This window comes from Mesoplodon mirus (genome assembly GCF_964341445.2).
Source record: "Mesoplodon mirus genome assembly, chromosome: 11".
Taxonomy (NCBI): domain Eukaryota; kingdom Metazoa; phylum Chordata; class Mammalia; order Artiodactyla; family Ziphiidae; genus Mesoplodon; species Mesoplodon mirus.
Window position 1 is genome coordinate 72,832,705 of NC_138987.1, and position 16,298 is coordinate 72,849,002.

The window sequence follows — 16,298 nt, forward strand, 5'->3', positions numbered from 1 at the left end:
ATTTCATATAGGTTTGCAAATTTCTGTTGAACTTCTCAGAGTTAATTTAGACTTTTATTGTAGTCCCTGTCAGCTGGATCCCATGAAGTTTGATATTATAGCCTTCTAAGGAGCTGTGTTTTTCTTGAGTAAGTTTTCTCCTTGAAGAATCTTTATACACATTTTTATTCCTGTGTTGATTCAGCCAACCCAGCTTCCTCTTTCTGACTTAACGAGTGTGTTTATTTCTTCTACATTTCACTGAAAATAGCTTTTTGTGTGTGTGTGATGGTTGTATATTGTTAAAATAATTGATAAAAGAAGATTATTGGTAAGAATTAAATATGAATTTTAAAAGTTCATAATTTAAAAAATAAAAAGTTTATATTTTCTAACTTATCTTGGAGGTTTTTATGGTGATATTTTAGGTAATGTACTATTTAGTTTGTCTTCTAAATATACTTCTAAAATATACTTCTAAAAATACTAATATTGAGGAGTGTAACTTCAAGTGTATCCCAAAACGAAAAGTTCTGAGATAGAGAGGGTTTTTTTGTCTGTGACTGAAGATCTGAGATAAATAAGTATATTTTCCATATATTTCTTGTCCTTTAAGTACTCAAATACGTACAATGCAGGATTTATTTGTATACCATGGCACAGTTGTGGAAACAAAAAATTTCATGTAGAACTTGAAAAACAGGTAATAATTTACTACCAACTTAAATGTAATAAAAAATGAATAGAAAAGTACTAGTATATGAACTTGAAATTTTTACACATAACAAATTTTAATGTCACATTTAATTTTTTTCATGTTAGAATTTGAATACATCTGGCAAGACAACTTCAAGTACAGATGGGCCCAAATTCCCCGGAGATAAAAGTTCAACAACACAAAATAATAACCAGCAGAAAAAAGGGATCCAGGTGTTGCCTGATGGTGGGACTCTATAAAATATATCAAAGATATTATAGAATTCACTTTTTTTACTTTTTCCTCGAAGATAAAAATGACTATGTTTTTCTTATCCAGGTCGGGTTACTAACATTCCCCAAGGGATGGTGACAGACCAGTTTGGAATGATTGGCCTGTTAACATTTATCAGGGCAGCAGAGACAGACCCAGGAATGGTACATCTTGCATTAGGAAGTGACTTAACAACATTAGGCCTCAATCTGAACTCTCCTGAGTAAGTTTCTTTCTTTTCTCCCTACATTTGTGTATAGTACCTCCCTGCAGCTTTTAATTTTATGTCTGCAAATTATATCATCTGCTGCCACTCATTGTTGCTGGTATTTGCTGACTCTTTGGGTCATTCCCTCTTATATTAGTTCCTGGATCACTCTCACTTTATAGTAATATTCCTCTTATAATTTAGCAGTTTCAGTATACACATATATGGTCTTTCCTAAATCCTGAAATCCCAGCTTCTTGAATTTCTCTCCTCCAAAAATCTTACCCTTCATCATACCTCAGCTGCTCACTTCTTTAGTCATCCCTTTGACTTCGTCATTTTTGGTAACCTCAGTTTCTCTGTAAGATTGTGCTGCGATGCCACTTCCTGTTTTCATTTCTCTCCCTCTTCTTCGGGCTCCTGTAATCATTAGATTCCATTGGGACCTTCATCCCACTGATTCTTGTACCTTTTTACTGTTCCTCAACATCCCTGTCTCTCTTCCCCTTAGATGAATTCACTTCCTTCTTCTCCAGTTAAATTCTGTGGGCAGTCATGATTTGCTTGTTTACATATACCCCTGACTGCTTTGCCCCTCTCTTGCTTTGTCATACTTGCTTGGCAAAAACTACAACCCTGGTTATATCTACCTATTCCACTCTTAACCTGTGCTACTAAGCCTGGCTAGAGAAAAATACACAACTTCATTGCCTGGTCTCACTTCAGATTCATGGCCAGGAACCTCAAGAATGAGCCCTTAATTCTGCCAGCCATAATCAAGCTGGCATGCTTACTCCATTCATTCTTTTGTTCTCTTGTGCAGCTGTTTTACACTTGCCTCTTCAAACCCCTAATACCTTTTCCCCTGTGCTTAGTGTCAGATGGTGACCTTGCTTTTTATTTCTACTTTACTAAGAACGAAGGAAGCAATCAGAAGAGTGTCAGTGTAGTCCTGCCATGAAATCAGTCACCTACAACCATCTGCACCTACCTTACTCTTGTCTTCCACCCTGTTGCCATAGCTGATCCATGCTTTCTACCTAAAACCTTTGAAAACTCAAAGATATGGATCTAACAATTTTTTGCACTTTGTTGCATCATTTCCATCAGCATACAAATACGCTGTTACTTCTTCCATGTTAACAGATACCTTCTCTTGATCCAGCTTATTCTATAAGTTATTGCCCCCCCCCCCATTTCTTTATTCTCCTTTGGAGCAAAACTCCTCAGGAGAGCCATCTTTGTATCTCCTATTTGTCCTATTCTCTGTTAAACCCATTTCATTTAGGATTTTGCCCTCACCACTTTACTAAAACTGCTTTTGTGTCATTAAATTCAGCAGTTACTTTTGGGAACTTCTTAACCAGTCAGTAACGTCTGACAAAGTGGAATCATTGCTACATTATTTCTCACCTTTTTTTTTTTTTTTTTGGCTGTACTTTGCAGCTTGTGGAATCTTAGTTCCCCACCAAGGATCCTGAGGGCCCTGGCAGTGAGAGCACCAAGTCCTAACCACTGTTTCTCACTACCTTTAACTGCTCCCACCCTGGTTTGAATCACCATCTTCTCTTGCCTGGATTACTCCATTAGCCAATCACCAGGTGTCCCTGATTCTCCCTTTGCCCCTTATAATCTTCTGTTCATATGACAGCCAGGACAATCCTTTTTGAATAAGTTCATTCTCTGCTCAATACACAGTAAGGTTTTGCAGTTTTATTATGATTAAAAACCCAAAATCTTGATAGTCCTACTAATCTGTACAGGCATGATCTGTGTCTCTCCTCTACCTACACCTTAACGTCTTCTCCCTTTGTTCACCCTGTTCCAGTTTCACTAGCCTTCTTGCTGTACGTCAGACATGTCAATCATAACTCTGCATTAGTTGCTCTAGCAGTTCCCTGACTACAGTAGTTTTCTACCAGATAACAGATATGGTTATCTCCCTCATATCCTTCAAATCTTTGTTCAAACGTGACCTTCTAAATGTGCCCTAACCTGACTACCCTATTTAATTATGCAACTAATCTTCCCTCCCTACCCCACCACTAATATGGAATATTATTTATGTATTATGTAAATTGTTTTTGTCTGCCTCCCTCCCAATCCACCATCTTCAACCAGAAAGTAAGTTTCACGTTGTCAGTGATCTTTGTTATGTTTGCTGATGTATAAGCATGCTAGTGCCAGGCATATAATAATAGATACTCAGTAAATGTTTGCTGAATTTGAGCTTTGGTTTTTAATAATTGCTGATATTTTTTCTCTGGCCATAATTGGGAAAGTAATAGTACTTTAATTCATTGTATCAATGAATTTAAAGCATTCTGAGTTGAAGTAATAATTCATATACAGATATGTGTGTGTATGTATGTATGTTTTTTTAACCTTGTTTTGGTTTCCTGCTGTATAAGTCATAGTAAAACCAAGAAAAGATATTAGAAATTTAAAGATGCTCATTTTACATTTGAAGTCATTGTTTTTCCTAATTTGCTGAAATAAAATTAGAAATCTCTTTTTCTACTTTGGACTTCAGAATGGTTTTTTTCTCCCTTATTCAGAAATCTCTACCCCAAATTTGCATCACCCTGGGCATCTTCACCTTGTCGACCTCAAGACATAGGTAGGAGAATCTATTTTTGTTCAGACCTTTAAAAAATATATTTGTAACTGAGAATCAGTTAATAAGGCTTTTTTCATTTTATTATCCAGACTTCCATGTTCCATCTGAGTACTTAACGAACATTCACATTAGGGATAAGGTGAGTGTAGTTTATTATTCTACTCAGCATGAACTTATCTATTTTCAGGTGCTGTTTTGCAGTTCAGACAGCATAATATTTTTGAAATATTTAGCAGTGGTCTCAGGGGTATGTCCATTCAGTTATATGTAACAGTTTAATTTCTATTTTTGTTTATAATCCTGTGTTTTGATGAGGTCTGGGTTATATTTTTTAAATATTTTAAAAACAATGTTAGGACCAGTAAAATCTTTCTTACAGTTATTAGTGATAGGGTACAATCATAACCACAGTTGATGGGAATAAAGTAACTTGGAAAATTTGATGAATTTCCTTCTGATATTCTCATTTTATGTTTACAGATAAAATGTTTCTTTTTTGTTTTTTGGGTTTTTTTTTTTTTGCCGTACACGGGCCTCTCACTGTTGTGGCCTCTCCCGTTGCGGAGCACAGGCTCCAGACGCACAGGCTCTGCTGCCATGGCTCACAGGCCCAGCCGCTCCACGGCATGTGGGATCCTCCCGGACCGGGGCACGAACCCGTGTCCCCTGCATCGGCAGGTGGACTCTCAACCACTGTGCCACCAGGGAAGCCCAGATAAAATGTTTTTAATGAAAAAATATATATTTTAAAACTGTAATCTTTGACTTTTTTATGTAATCTTTTTCTATGTTTTAATTACGTGAATTTCTACTTACAAAGTAATATTAACAGATTAGAACTTTAATCTTTTTTTTTCCTGAGAAAGAAAACAACACTTCTGCTTTAGGGGAAAGCATTGAGAGTTCAATTTTGTTAGAATGGTATCTAGATTTTGGTTATGTGAAAGGATAGATACAGTTTGTTAAAAATGATATATTTGTGTTATACTTACGTGCATAAATATGTATAATATAAATATATATAAATGACAGCGTTCTGCGTCTGTGCCATGCAGTTGTGTAGCCAAACACGGTTGTTGATGTTGTGGACAGGCAACTAAAGAGATAAACACGTATTTCTCGACATGTCTTTTAATGTTTGAGTAGATGGAAGACAAGAAGTACGAGATAGAGCTAGTTTTTTCTGTCTGTGGACTATATGATTTGCTGCCACCTCCACCATAGCACTCATTTTTTGCTCCAATTATCTGAGGGTTCCAGAACCTTTTCTTATGCCAGCTTAAGAAATAGTAATTTAGGAGAATTTGTCACATTCAAGACTGCTGCCTGAATGGGGATAATATGAATGGAGAGAAAAATAACATTCAGAGAGTGTGTAACAACAGTTAAACATTTAGATACAGGACTAGGTAAAGAGAAGAATGTTTTCATTTCAGTGAGCTTTTAATAAAGATTTGTCTTACTGTGAGAATTTGAGACTATTTGAACTTGTGTTTGATAGTTTGGTAGGCAGTTTTGTTTCTGCTTTGTGGAGAGACATGTAAAGCAGTCATCTTTTCGTCATCCATTTAAACAAAGAACTATCCCTTTATGATTTTTGTACTTAACTGTGATTTGCTAAAAATACGTGATCGATTTGTGAATCACTGTCAGATGTAGATTTCAGTTACTATTTCTTTTAAGTCTTCTGTGAGGCACTCTACAGAAGGTGCATTCACATTGTCACTTAATTTCATTTACATTTTTAGTAATCCTTATAGGTATCATTGGCTACATTTTATAACTGAAAGTTCAGAGACATTAAATAACTTGGATATGGTCATATTAGTAAGTAATGAAACTAAGACTTGAATGTTAAGTCCTGCATTTCTGAGCAGCACAGTGTTCCACTATTGCCACATTGAGTATTAATAAACACCTCGAGTAAGACAGCGTTAGGTCTTGCTTAGAAGTTTTTATTTAGCTTTTTTTCCCCTATTAGTACCTAAAATAAATGTATCAGAAATAATTATTAAATGACTTTAGTCATTTAAATGATGAAACTTCCCTTTAGAATTATATAACTGTACCTCTGTAATCATGTAATAACAGTTGTCTGCTACAAAGAGGGGCTTCTGTTTTACCTTTCCATTTTTACTTTAGTGCAATCAATTATATGTTAGGATTTTCAAGCTCATTTTACATTTCAGAATAATTTATTTCTTTTCCAGCTGGCTGCAATAAAACTTGGTCGATACGGAGAAGACCTTCTCTTCTATCTCTATTACATGAATGGAGGAGACGTATTACAACTTTTAGCTGCAGTAGAGCTGTATGTTCAAAGTATTTTTAAAAACTTTTGTATTATAGTGGATATTGTCTATTCTAAAAACTTCTTTTTTAAAATGATGGTGGCTATAGTTTTTGTCTTTGTTTTTAAAGTGGAAATATTTCTTCATCAAGAAATCTAAGTTTTTTATATTTAGTAAAAATTAGTTTAGATTGAAACCTTATATTACCATGTCTTCATAATCACTGTATACATAAAAACAATTTCAAACTTAAATAACTGTAAATGTATAAGAAGACAGAATCAAGTTGATTCATGGGTGTGATGAATCTAATTTTTATAAAAATGAAGTATACGGTATGGTTCATAACTGTGGTTCATCTTACTCCTTGTGGAACCACATATGTTAATGCCAGTGAATTTCATCATTTAAGAAATATTTATTGAGCATTATATGGGCAAGGCACTGTGCATATTTGTTGTGTATTTTGAAATACTGATAAAGTCCACATTCATTATCAGAAGCCTATTGGCCAACTTAAATAAATTAGTCTTAAGAAATTGGTCCATTGAATACATTGTTTTTCTGAGCATTTTTGTTTTTACCTGATGCTCTGAGAATAAAAATTTTGTGTCATTTTTTATATGTCCAGGTGGTAACATTTTGTTACCAATAGACTATTCTATTAATCATGTTTACTGTGGAGTGAATTGTTACTAAAAACTTACGATGTAATGATTGGGAGACCTTATTATAGATTTAATAAGTATTTTATAATATTCCTAATAACATTTCTATAAATGGCCTTGGATCAGATACTTTAAAATGTAAAATTCACTGTGTTGATAATAAATTGTTTTTTATTTCTCAATTGAGAATGTTTTTTTCCATGTTTTCCCTCATTTTTTGTAAGATAGGAATTGTTACCTGTTCCTTTTAATTTATTCATAAGTAAATAAATTCATCAGTCATCATTCATTCATCACTGGCAGTTCTGTCTCATATCTTATTTATGACTAAAAATATATAAATATATATAAAATATGTGACTAAAATAAAATATATGTCTAAAATAACCCCTCATTGTATTGATAGGAAGGTATTTGTTTGCATGGAGGTTTTTCAGCATAGTTACAAATTTTATGTGAATTTATGTAGTTAATTCAAATAGGCTTTGTATTTAGTTTCTTACAAAATAATACAAATAGTTGGGGGTTTTGTTTGTTTTAATAGGTATCTTAATTTCTATTGAATATTAAGAAGAACGAGAAAGGAGTGAAGTTTCTGGAACACAGTGATCTTTGGTCTGCCAAAGTTTTTATCACATTGCTCATAGAGCTTTTAAGATCTCGTTTTGTTTGCATAAAAAATTTCTTCAGTAAAATAAAGATGTGTGTGTTAATTAAAGAGTGTGGTTTTTGGGCAAATTAAGAAAGTCTTTTCCTATATTTATTTTACTAGGTTGTATTTAATAACAATAAAAATCAGGGAAAAGAAGCATCAATATTTATATATTTTATGTGTGCCTATTTTCTGAAAAATGTTTTACAAAATGTAGAAAATGTTTGATGTGAGCCACAGGAAAAAATTAATTGTCTTTTTCTCTTAAAAATTGAAGTTTTAACCGTGATTGGAGATACCACAAAGAAGAACGAGTATGGATTACCAGGGCACCGGGCATGGAGCCAACAATGAAAACCAATACATATGAGAGGGGAACATATTACTTCTTTGACTGTCTTAACTGGAGGAAAGTAGCTAAGGTATATTTTTTTCCATGTGCAAATGTGTAACTATAAATCTAGATTTTAAAAAGAAGTGTCCTCTTTTATCTGTTTCTATGTACCAGTACATCCATTCCAATAATGTGCCAGATATTTGCTGAGTCTTTTAAAAGGTCTCCACCCCCTTGGCTTGATTGAAACTCTAGGAGAGTATCTGGAAACAGTTCATTTTACCTGTAGTTCAGGAAAATGATTGAATTTGGTAAGAAATTTTGTAATTTTTCACAAGCCTTGGTAGCACTTGAAATATTTTTGTGTCTACTCAGTTGTAAAATAAAGATACCCTCTTGCAATCCCGTTCATGTATTCTTATATTATTATTACTTTAAACAAATATGAGATTTTTCCTAAAACCAGTATAAATATATTTTTATATATTTTTTTATATAATATATATATTTTTTCATATAAAACCAGTATATAGGCTTTTTAAACACTTGCACTCTTTCCAGGAAATGTGCTTGAGTTTTTATTTGCAAGTGATATAAAGAAAGAAAATCACAAGCATTAATCATGATTGTTCCTTTGACTAGTATGCTGAATATTTGGAGAAAGAGGCCAGTGGAAAAAGTTGCTTTGGTTTGCAACTTTTCCTCACAAAAACACCTTTCTAACTGTCCCATGTGAACAGTTTGCATCAGTGTCATAGCATGTTACACATTTGTGTTTAGTTCCTTATGTATGTACTTAGTCTACCTAGAAGAAAATATAACTCACATTATCTGATTTCATAACTCCAGTATTTCTCTGAATGCCTTTTCCATTGATGAGTCTTAGGATTAAAAACTAAAGAGTTAGTTTTGTTGGTTTTATTAAATTTAAACAGAAAAAAAATATTTCTTGACAGTTCATTGGATAATTTTTTAGTTGTTGGCTTGGGGGTTTTTGGTTTTTTTTTTTTTAATCAGCTTTACTAAACTGATAAAAGAGTAAAACATTTTTAAAAGATAGTGTAAAATGCTTACCAGATAATTATTACAAAATTTTATATCACAAGAAGACTTCATATAAAACATGAAAAAGAAATAGAAAGGATGAGCCCAACAAAAACGCCCAAAAGAAGACACATACAAAAGGTTAAATCTTTTTTTATTATTACTTTTGCGTGTTTCTCTAATGGTAAATGTCATTGCTTCTCAGACCAAGTCTGTGTACCACCCTACACTGTATTTGAGTTATTTTAACAATTCTAATTAATATGCATGTCTTGACTTTAAAAGGTAGATCCATGAAATAATAAGTAATTAATTACAAATAGTATACAGGACATTTTGTATGTTATGTTACCTGTTCTTTAAGAAATGTAGTAGAAAAGTAGAAAATCTTAGTTTTTTGTATCAGGATTTGAAATTAACTCCTGTTTCTTCTATTCATACTTTGACCTTGTATAAGTTTCCTTTCCATGTCTGCTTCCTTATCTTTTAAATCAAAATGATTTTTGCCTCCTGATTTATCACGTAGCTTAATTGATATTACACAGGCACACATATACACTGAGTACAGTGCTTGGCATATATTGGGTATTTGATATAGGAGAGTAGTTGTGGTAGTTTGTTGCTGTTGTTTTTATCATCATTATTACAGCTTGTTACTGTTCTTCCAAGATGGAAAAATTCTGATTATTGTTAGGTTAGGTCAGTGGTTCTCAAACTTTAGCTTGCATCAGAATTACCTGGAGGCCATGTTAAAACACAAATTGCTGGGTCATACCTACATTGTTTCTGGTTCAGCAAGTCTGTGGATGGGACCTGAGGATTTGCATTGCTAGCAACTTCCCAAGTGATGCCAGTGATCATGCTGGTCTTTGGCTTCATAGTTTGAGAACCTGGTTCTTCAGGAGAGAATGAGTATCTTTGGAAGGGAAAAATTCTAATAGTAAATAACTGAAGTTTTCTCTATTCAGTTGAAGCTTTTTGCTCAATATCATCATAAATTATTCCAAACATATGTACAAAAAGAAATAGGTATTTGCAATAACAGATAGATGTGTAATTTTAGTTCAGTTTTAGTTTGGTATCTGTGAAGAAATCAACTTAAGTGAAAAAAATCAGTTTCCCAGAACTAAGTTCTCCCCATAAAATTAAATATTCAGAAACAACTTGAACATTAATAAGGCCCCTAATTTCCCACAAAAGCAATTCCTCAGTCAGGTAAATGTCATGTTAAAGAAAATTGTGTGTGTGTGTGTGCATGCGTGCGTGCATAAAGTAATAATTTTACCTAATTTTATCTGATCTCTCCTATGTACAGTTGAGCTTTTGTCTTAACTTTTACCTTTAAAATTTTTAGCTGTGAAGTTGGAAAATAAAAATTGAGAAATATTATTATTAAACTATTTTTGAAAAATCTTAAGGTAACTTACTGGCCACTTGTGCTGATACTCTTCAACAAAATTATTTTCATAGTGATGAACGCAAACATTTCATAGTGATGAAAGCAAGCAGAAATATTGGTTTCTATCAAGTATTAATATGCAGCTCACTTCTTTTGATCATATTTAAAGAATTCATGGACTTAAAACTTTTAAGTTGTGTTATATTCACAGAATAAACTTTTCACAAAGGCTTCTGAGTTTTTGTTTGTTTTGTTTTTTAAGGATGTTTTCAGTGTTTTTCCAGAAATTGGATTAGGAATTAAGAAATTTAGTTCCATAGTATATTTATTAACAGACTTCATCACACTACAGAAAATCCATTGACGTGCCATGTCCCAAGTCAAAGTCCCCATCTGTAAAGTGGTTGTGGTTTATTATTCACAGGTAAAGAACATGCATTTAATAGCTTCAACTCATAAGAAGCCTTCAGTATGAATTAGTATTATAAGTAATAGTTTGATGTTATCATGATATCATTGAAAAGTATTGACCTGATCTAGACCATAATCAGGTCTTTAATCTCACTTGTATGAGGTTCTTTCTTTCACTTTTGCTAATAACTTAATATTTTCAGAGAATTGAAGAAGTGTAATTTTAAGTAAGGGACTAGATTATTTAAATCAGAAGTATTCCTTATCCCCTAAAAATTCTGTGAGTTCTAGGATTCATCCCATTATTTATATAAAGAATTTCCTGTATGTCAATAATGTATGTACATAAAAATTTTGACACTGTATTTGCTTATTCTCTTTTAGATAATCTTGATTTGTCAGCAGACTTTGTGGTCTATCCTATATGAAATTTAGCTAGAATAATTCACTATCCCATTAATTTAAAAATTTGTTATAGTATATATAGTCTCAATGAGTAAGATTTTTAAAATAATTTTATCCACAGAGAATTTTTAGGTGATAGAAGTCCCCCCCCCCCCCATTATCAGTAGCTTTCTCAAACTAAAGACTTAAAAGTTTCACAACTCTTTCAGTCTGACTTCACCTTGTGGGTCCAACACTGAATAGGATTTTTAATGCTTAGGATTCTTTATCATATCATAACCTGCTATAAATGTGATTTTTTATACCTAGAACTCTTTCTAGCCTTTAAACCATTAAACTGTAATCTAAAAATCTTTTCTCCATTAAAGCAAATATATACATAGAACTTCTAATACCTTATCTTTGAATATTTAAAAAATTTAAGTGTTCTGTTCCTAAAACAAATGAAGAAAAACATGTGTTCATTGATTCATCAGCTATTAATTACACACCCTCTGGGAGCCTGGCAGCTCAGTAGTATTCTCAGTAGTAGGTAGTGATAAACAAAACAGACACACTTCTTGCCCCTACAGATTATACAAAGGTGTGTGTGTGGTATGTGTTGTGTGTGTACATATAACATAAACATGTAAAAAAGATACTATCAGTAATCAGAGTTAGGGAACAAAGAGATTGTAAGCTTTATGTCTTTCAAGAAGAATGAAAATACATAGAAGAGAAAAAAATGATTTTAAAAAATAGGAGACAAAGTTTGATTCTGAATCTGATATATAAGGTCTTTGAGATTTTCTTAATTATCATATTAAAATATTTATGCTCCCTAAGTTTAAACTGATCTTTTTTTTTTTTTTTTAATATTTAGCCGGGGGGAATGTGTGCATTGATGAAGTTACTCTAGGTTAAATTCTGATTATACAGTGTAGTTTACCAGTGCACAATGATGAGGATAAGACAATTGAAGAAAATTTTAATTTATATAAATATGTTAGTGGAGTATATGATTTGTCAGTTACAAATAGACTTTTTACCCAATAACTACACATATTTTAGAACTAAAATTAGCCAATTTTAATAAAAGAATGCTACAGCAAGAAGATACTTCCTCTACTAATATAGATATTTATCTTCAGCCAGGCAATAAAATTCTTTTAAAGCCTGGACAGAGTAGGGAAAGAGGGAGAGGTGCCTACACAATGCATTAAGGAGGCTATGGTGATTGTGATGGTGATTCTGGTGTTTGCTAGTTTTTACTGATAAGCAAAGAAGCTCTGTGCCTTAGTTAACTCTAAAGTGAACTTTTTAAAAGTCATCACAGGGTGCCTTCTTTATCAACATTTGTCAGTGGACTGAATTTTTTCAACATTATTTATGGATAGGGGTGTAATTAAGTAGTTCTGGTTTTGGACCTTGGGCTAAAAATATTAAAAATAACGTGTTATACTAGAAAAATCTTGTGCTTTGGTGTACTACAGACCTGGATCCTAATCCTAGATCTGCCATTTATTGTATGACTTGGGCAAGTTACTTGTGAGCCTCATTTTCCTCCAATGCAAAAATGAAGATAACGATATCTACTTTACAGACTTAGAAAGATGAGAATAAACTTAGCTTTGTCTCTAGTTTTGACACATATTAGGCTTCTGATAAATTATACCTGCTATTTCTGTAATTGTTATTGTAATATCCTTAAATTCTAAATACTTGGTTTTATATCTCAAAATTTAATCATGACCTAGGTTTTAATTTAATAATGGAATTTTCACTTAATAATGGAAACATCTACTGTGGGATTAATTTGAAATAAGACAGATAAGGTGAAATATGTTAAGCCACGGTACTAACATTACTTGTTGGCTTTCTTTAGTACATAATACATATTATGGTTCATAGTGTTTTAAATGGGATTAAGACTGAGATAGTTTGTGCTACTTGAATTCAGGTTGTAGAATTAGTAATTTTCGAACCTCTAGGTTTTGGATTTAAAAAGGTATGTTTTTGGTTTGCTTTTTTTTAATATACAGAGTCATATTCTGCACTCTTGATCTTGGGGGAGTATCATGAAGAATTTGCTTCACCATTCTTAAATTTTAAAATTCATGTAGTGTTTTGAAAGTTTAATTAAAATGAGCTATATAGTTCATCTTCAGATGTGCCTACAGCAAAACCACTGTCTAGTTTGGGGTGTCAGTTACATCTTTTCAGGGTTTTGGGTTTGTGAAATGGGAAGTCTGGAGATGTGTGAGTTTTAAGTTCATTGTTTTCCCGAGGTAACAAGTTTAGAATAACTTTGTTTGCTTTTTTTAAAAAGCATGTGATAAGACAAATTGGAAAAGCCTTTATTTCTAAACTTTTTTCATGGAAAAAAAAAGTAAAGTTTTAAGTTTTATACTTCACTGAAGGTAGCTTTACTTTAAATATCCTATAATTTTCAATGCTTTTTATTAGTGATATAGTAATTGCTCCCTTCAAACTTATTTTTGAGCAAAATAAAATGCATAGAATTTCTGTGTCATAAAATAAATGTTCATGACTAGTCTCTGGCTTTTATGCAGAAAGTCTACATTTTTATACTTATCAGATAGAAACTACAGCATATTATTTTTCTTCAAGCTATATTTTACTTAGCGGGAAAAAGAGTTAATATCTCTGTTCATTCTCATACCTGTAGTTATTTTATTTGTTCATATAGTAAATAAAATATATTTTGACAAAAATGTGAGGTCAAACGAAAGGAAATCATCTAAATTTTTAAATTTGGTTTTATAGGAGTTCCATCTGGAATATGACAAATTAGAAGAACGGCCTCACCTGCCATCCACCTTCAACTACAACCCTGCTCAGCAAGCCTTCTAAAAAAAGACTTCCCTTTTCTTGGGGTATGGCTGTCTCAGCACAATACTCAACGTAACTGCAGAACTGATGTGGCTCAGGCACCCTGGTTTTAATTCCTTGAGGATCTGGCAATTGGCTTACGCAAAGGGTCACCATTTGAGGTCCTGCCTTACTAATTACGTGCTGCCCAACAACTAAATTTGTAATTTGTTTTTCTCTAGTTCAAGCAGGGTCTGAATTTTTTCATTTATTTTCTTTTTTGCCAGCAGACAGACTTGGGTCTGTAAAGACAAGCAAGTACACTGACAGAAGTTTACCGTTTAGTTTCTAAAATGTAAAAAAGAAAACCCACAAAAGACTCAGCAGAATTAGACCACAAAATTTGCATTGTTCATTGTAGCACTATTGGTAATAAAATAACAAATGTTTGTGCATTTTTATGTGAAGATCCTTCTCGTATTTCATTTGGAAAGATGAGCAAGGTCTGCTTCCTTCATTTTACTTCCCCTTCTGTTTTTGAAAGGCAGTTTCGCCAAGCTTAACGCAAGAATATATGACTGTTTAGAAGAAAGATATTGCCACAATCTCTGGATGGTTTCCAGGGTTGTGTTATTACTGAGCTTCATCTTTCCAGAATGAGCAAAACACTGTCCAGTCTTTGTTACGATTTTGTAATAAATGTGTACATTTTTTTTAAATTTTTGGACATCACATGAATAAAGGTATGTATGTACGAATGTGTATATATTATATATATGACATCTATTTTGGAAAATGTTTGCCCTGCTGTACCTCATTTTTAGGAGGTGTGCATGGATGCAATATATGAAAATGGGACATTCTGGAACTGCTGGTCAGGGGACTTTGTCGCCCTGTGCACTAAAGGGCCAGATTTTCAGCAGCCAAGGACATCCATACCCAAGTGAATGTGATGGGACTTAAAGAAGTGAACTGAGACAATTCACTCTGGCTGTTTGAACAGCAGCGTTTCATAGGAAGAGAAAAAAAGATCAATCTTGTATTTTCTGACCACATAAAGGCTTCTTCTCTTTGTAATAAAGTAGAAAAGCTCTCCTCACTGCAGTGTTGACTTTGATTTGAAATTGTGAAATTATTTCTTCAACATGAGAAACAGAGGAAAAACAACCTAAAGTTTTACAACTGAATGGTTTGACTAAACAATTTAAAACATAGTCTTTTTTTTCCAGCTTTTGACAGCTTATTTAATGGAACCATATACCATTTCACTTCTAGGTTAAAAATGTAGACATTCTTAGTATTAACCAAGTTCAGAACAGAGAAAAATATTTTTTAAATGAATAATGGCAGCATTAGAAGTAAAACTTCCTGAACACTCTTGAGACCCAATCAAAATACTCTGCTTTTGTGAGAAGTGTATAAGATATTTCTTGTTAGACCTTTGAGATATATCTTAAAGAAGTAATGTGCAAATTAAGGTAAGCCAAAGAGGAGGAGTGGGGTAGACTTCCCCTTCAATTTGATCGCCTGGTTATTTCACATGCAAGTTGATGGATTCTTTTCCATCTACAGATATTATATTTAAAAATGTTTGAAGACTGAAGCTATGAAAGCAGAACTAGAGATAGAAGTAAAAAAACAAAAAAGTTCATTCTTTAAATTTTCATTTTTAATGTATTTTTCTATGAAGAGTGGAAGTTTGGGGCTTCCCTGGTGGCGCAGTGGTTAAGAGTCCACCTGCCGATGCAGGGGACGCGGGTTCGTGCCCCGGTCTGGGAGGATCCCACATGTCGCAGAGCGGCTGGTCCCGTGAGCCATGGCTGCTGAGCCTGCGCGTCCGGAGCCTGTGCTCCGCAACGGGAGAGGCCACAACAGTGAGAGGCCTGCTGTACCACACACACACAAAAAAAGGAAGTTTATTGACATGTACCAAATCATGTTTGAAAATGAAACATTTATGACCTTGCTGTATTTGTATATCAGGAATATAAAATGACTTAAGATTTACCTTTTTCTATATTTTGAGATACGAGAAACTGACATAAAAATATCAGGATTTTTTAATCTCTAGATTTAAACCAAAGCATCTCTTCTGTAGGAAAATGGAATTTATGTATTCTAGTTTTTTTGTGCAAAAAAACTTCACAGAACACATACATAAGTTGATATCTGTTAAATCCAGAAATCGATTTCTTAAAAAGAGGTTACATTTTTTCATCATAATTTATTCGTAAAATGTAACTTTTCCTACATAATCATAAGAAACAGCTGGAAAGAAAAAAATAGAAGGGGATCTTTATTCTTATGAATATAAACATAACAGTATAAAGTGTCACCACCATCATGACTGGTAGGTTCTGTGTGAATGACTCAAAAACAAAATAGCTCAAGTGGTTTGTTGTCTGGCCTCTAGCTGTTTGCTTTAACTGCCATATGCAAAGTTTTAAGTGCACACTTTTCCAGTTTTCTGAATTCTATTTACCCTGAATCATCAAAATGAGAAAAC

The 16,298-nt window shown here is 33.1% G+C and overlaps 1 protein-coding gene across 7 annotated transcripts in view; it reads left to right on the plus strand.

Moving 5' to 3' along the window:
* The window catches only part of CNOT2 (CCR4-NOT transcription complex subunit 2), a 115,981-nt gene extending 101,090 nt beyond the window's left edge, over positions 1 to 14,891 (plus strand). For all 7 annotated transcript variants that reach the window (XM_082635925.1, XM_082635924.1, XM_082635921.1 and 4 more), the window contains 7 exons: positions 802 to 922; positions 1,016 to 1,172; positions 3,716 to 3,777; positions 3,867 to 3,916; positions 5,988 to 6,088; positions 7,666 to 7,810; positions 13,748 to 14,891. In XM_082635925.1, coding sequence (XP_082492051.1) covers positions 802 to 922; positions 1,016 to 1,172; positions 3,716 to 3,777; positions 3,867 to 3,916; positions 5,988 to 6,088; positions 7,666 to 7,810; positions 13,748 to 13,834 — 723 coding nt within the window. In that variant the 3' untranslated portion in view covers positions 13,835 to 14,891. The remainder of the gene's footprint in view (positions 1 to 801; positions 923 to 1,015; positions 1,173 to 3,715; positions 3,778 to 3,866; positions 3,917 to 5,987; positions 6,089 to 7,665; positions 7,811 to 13,747) is intronic.
* The last annotated feature ends 1,407 nt before the right edge of the window (positions 14,892 to 16,298 follow it).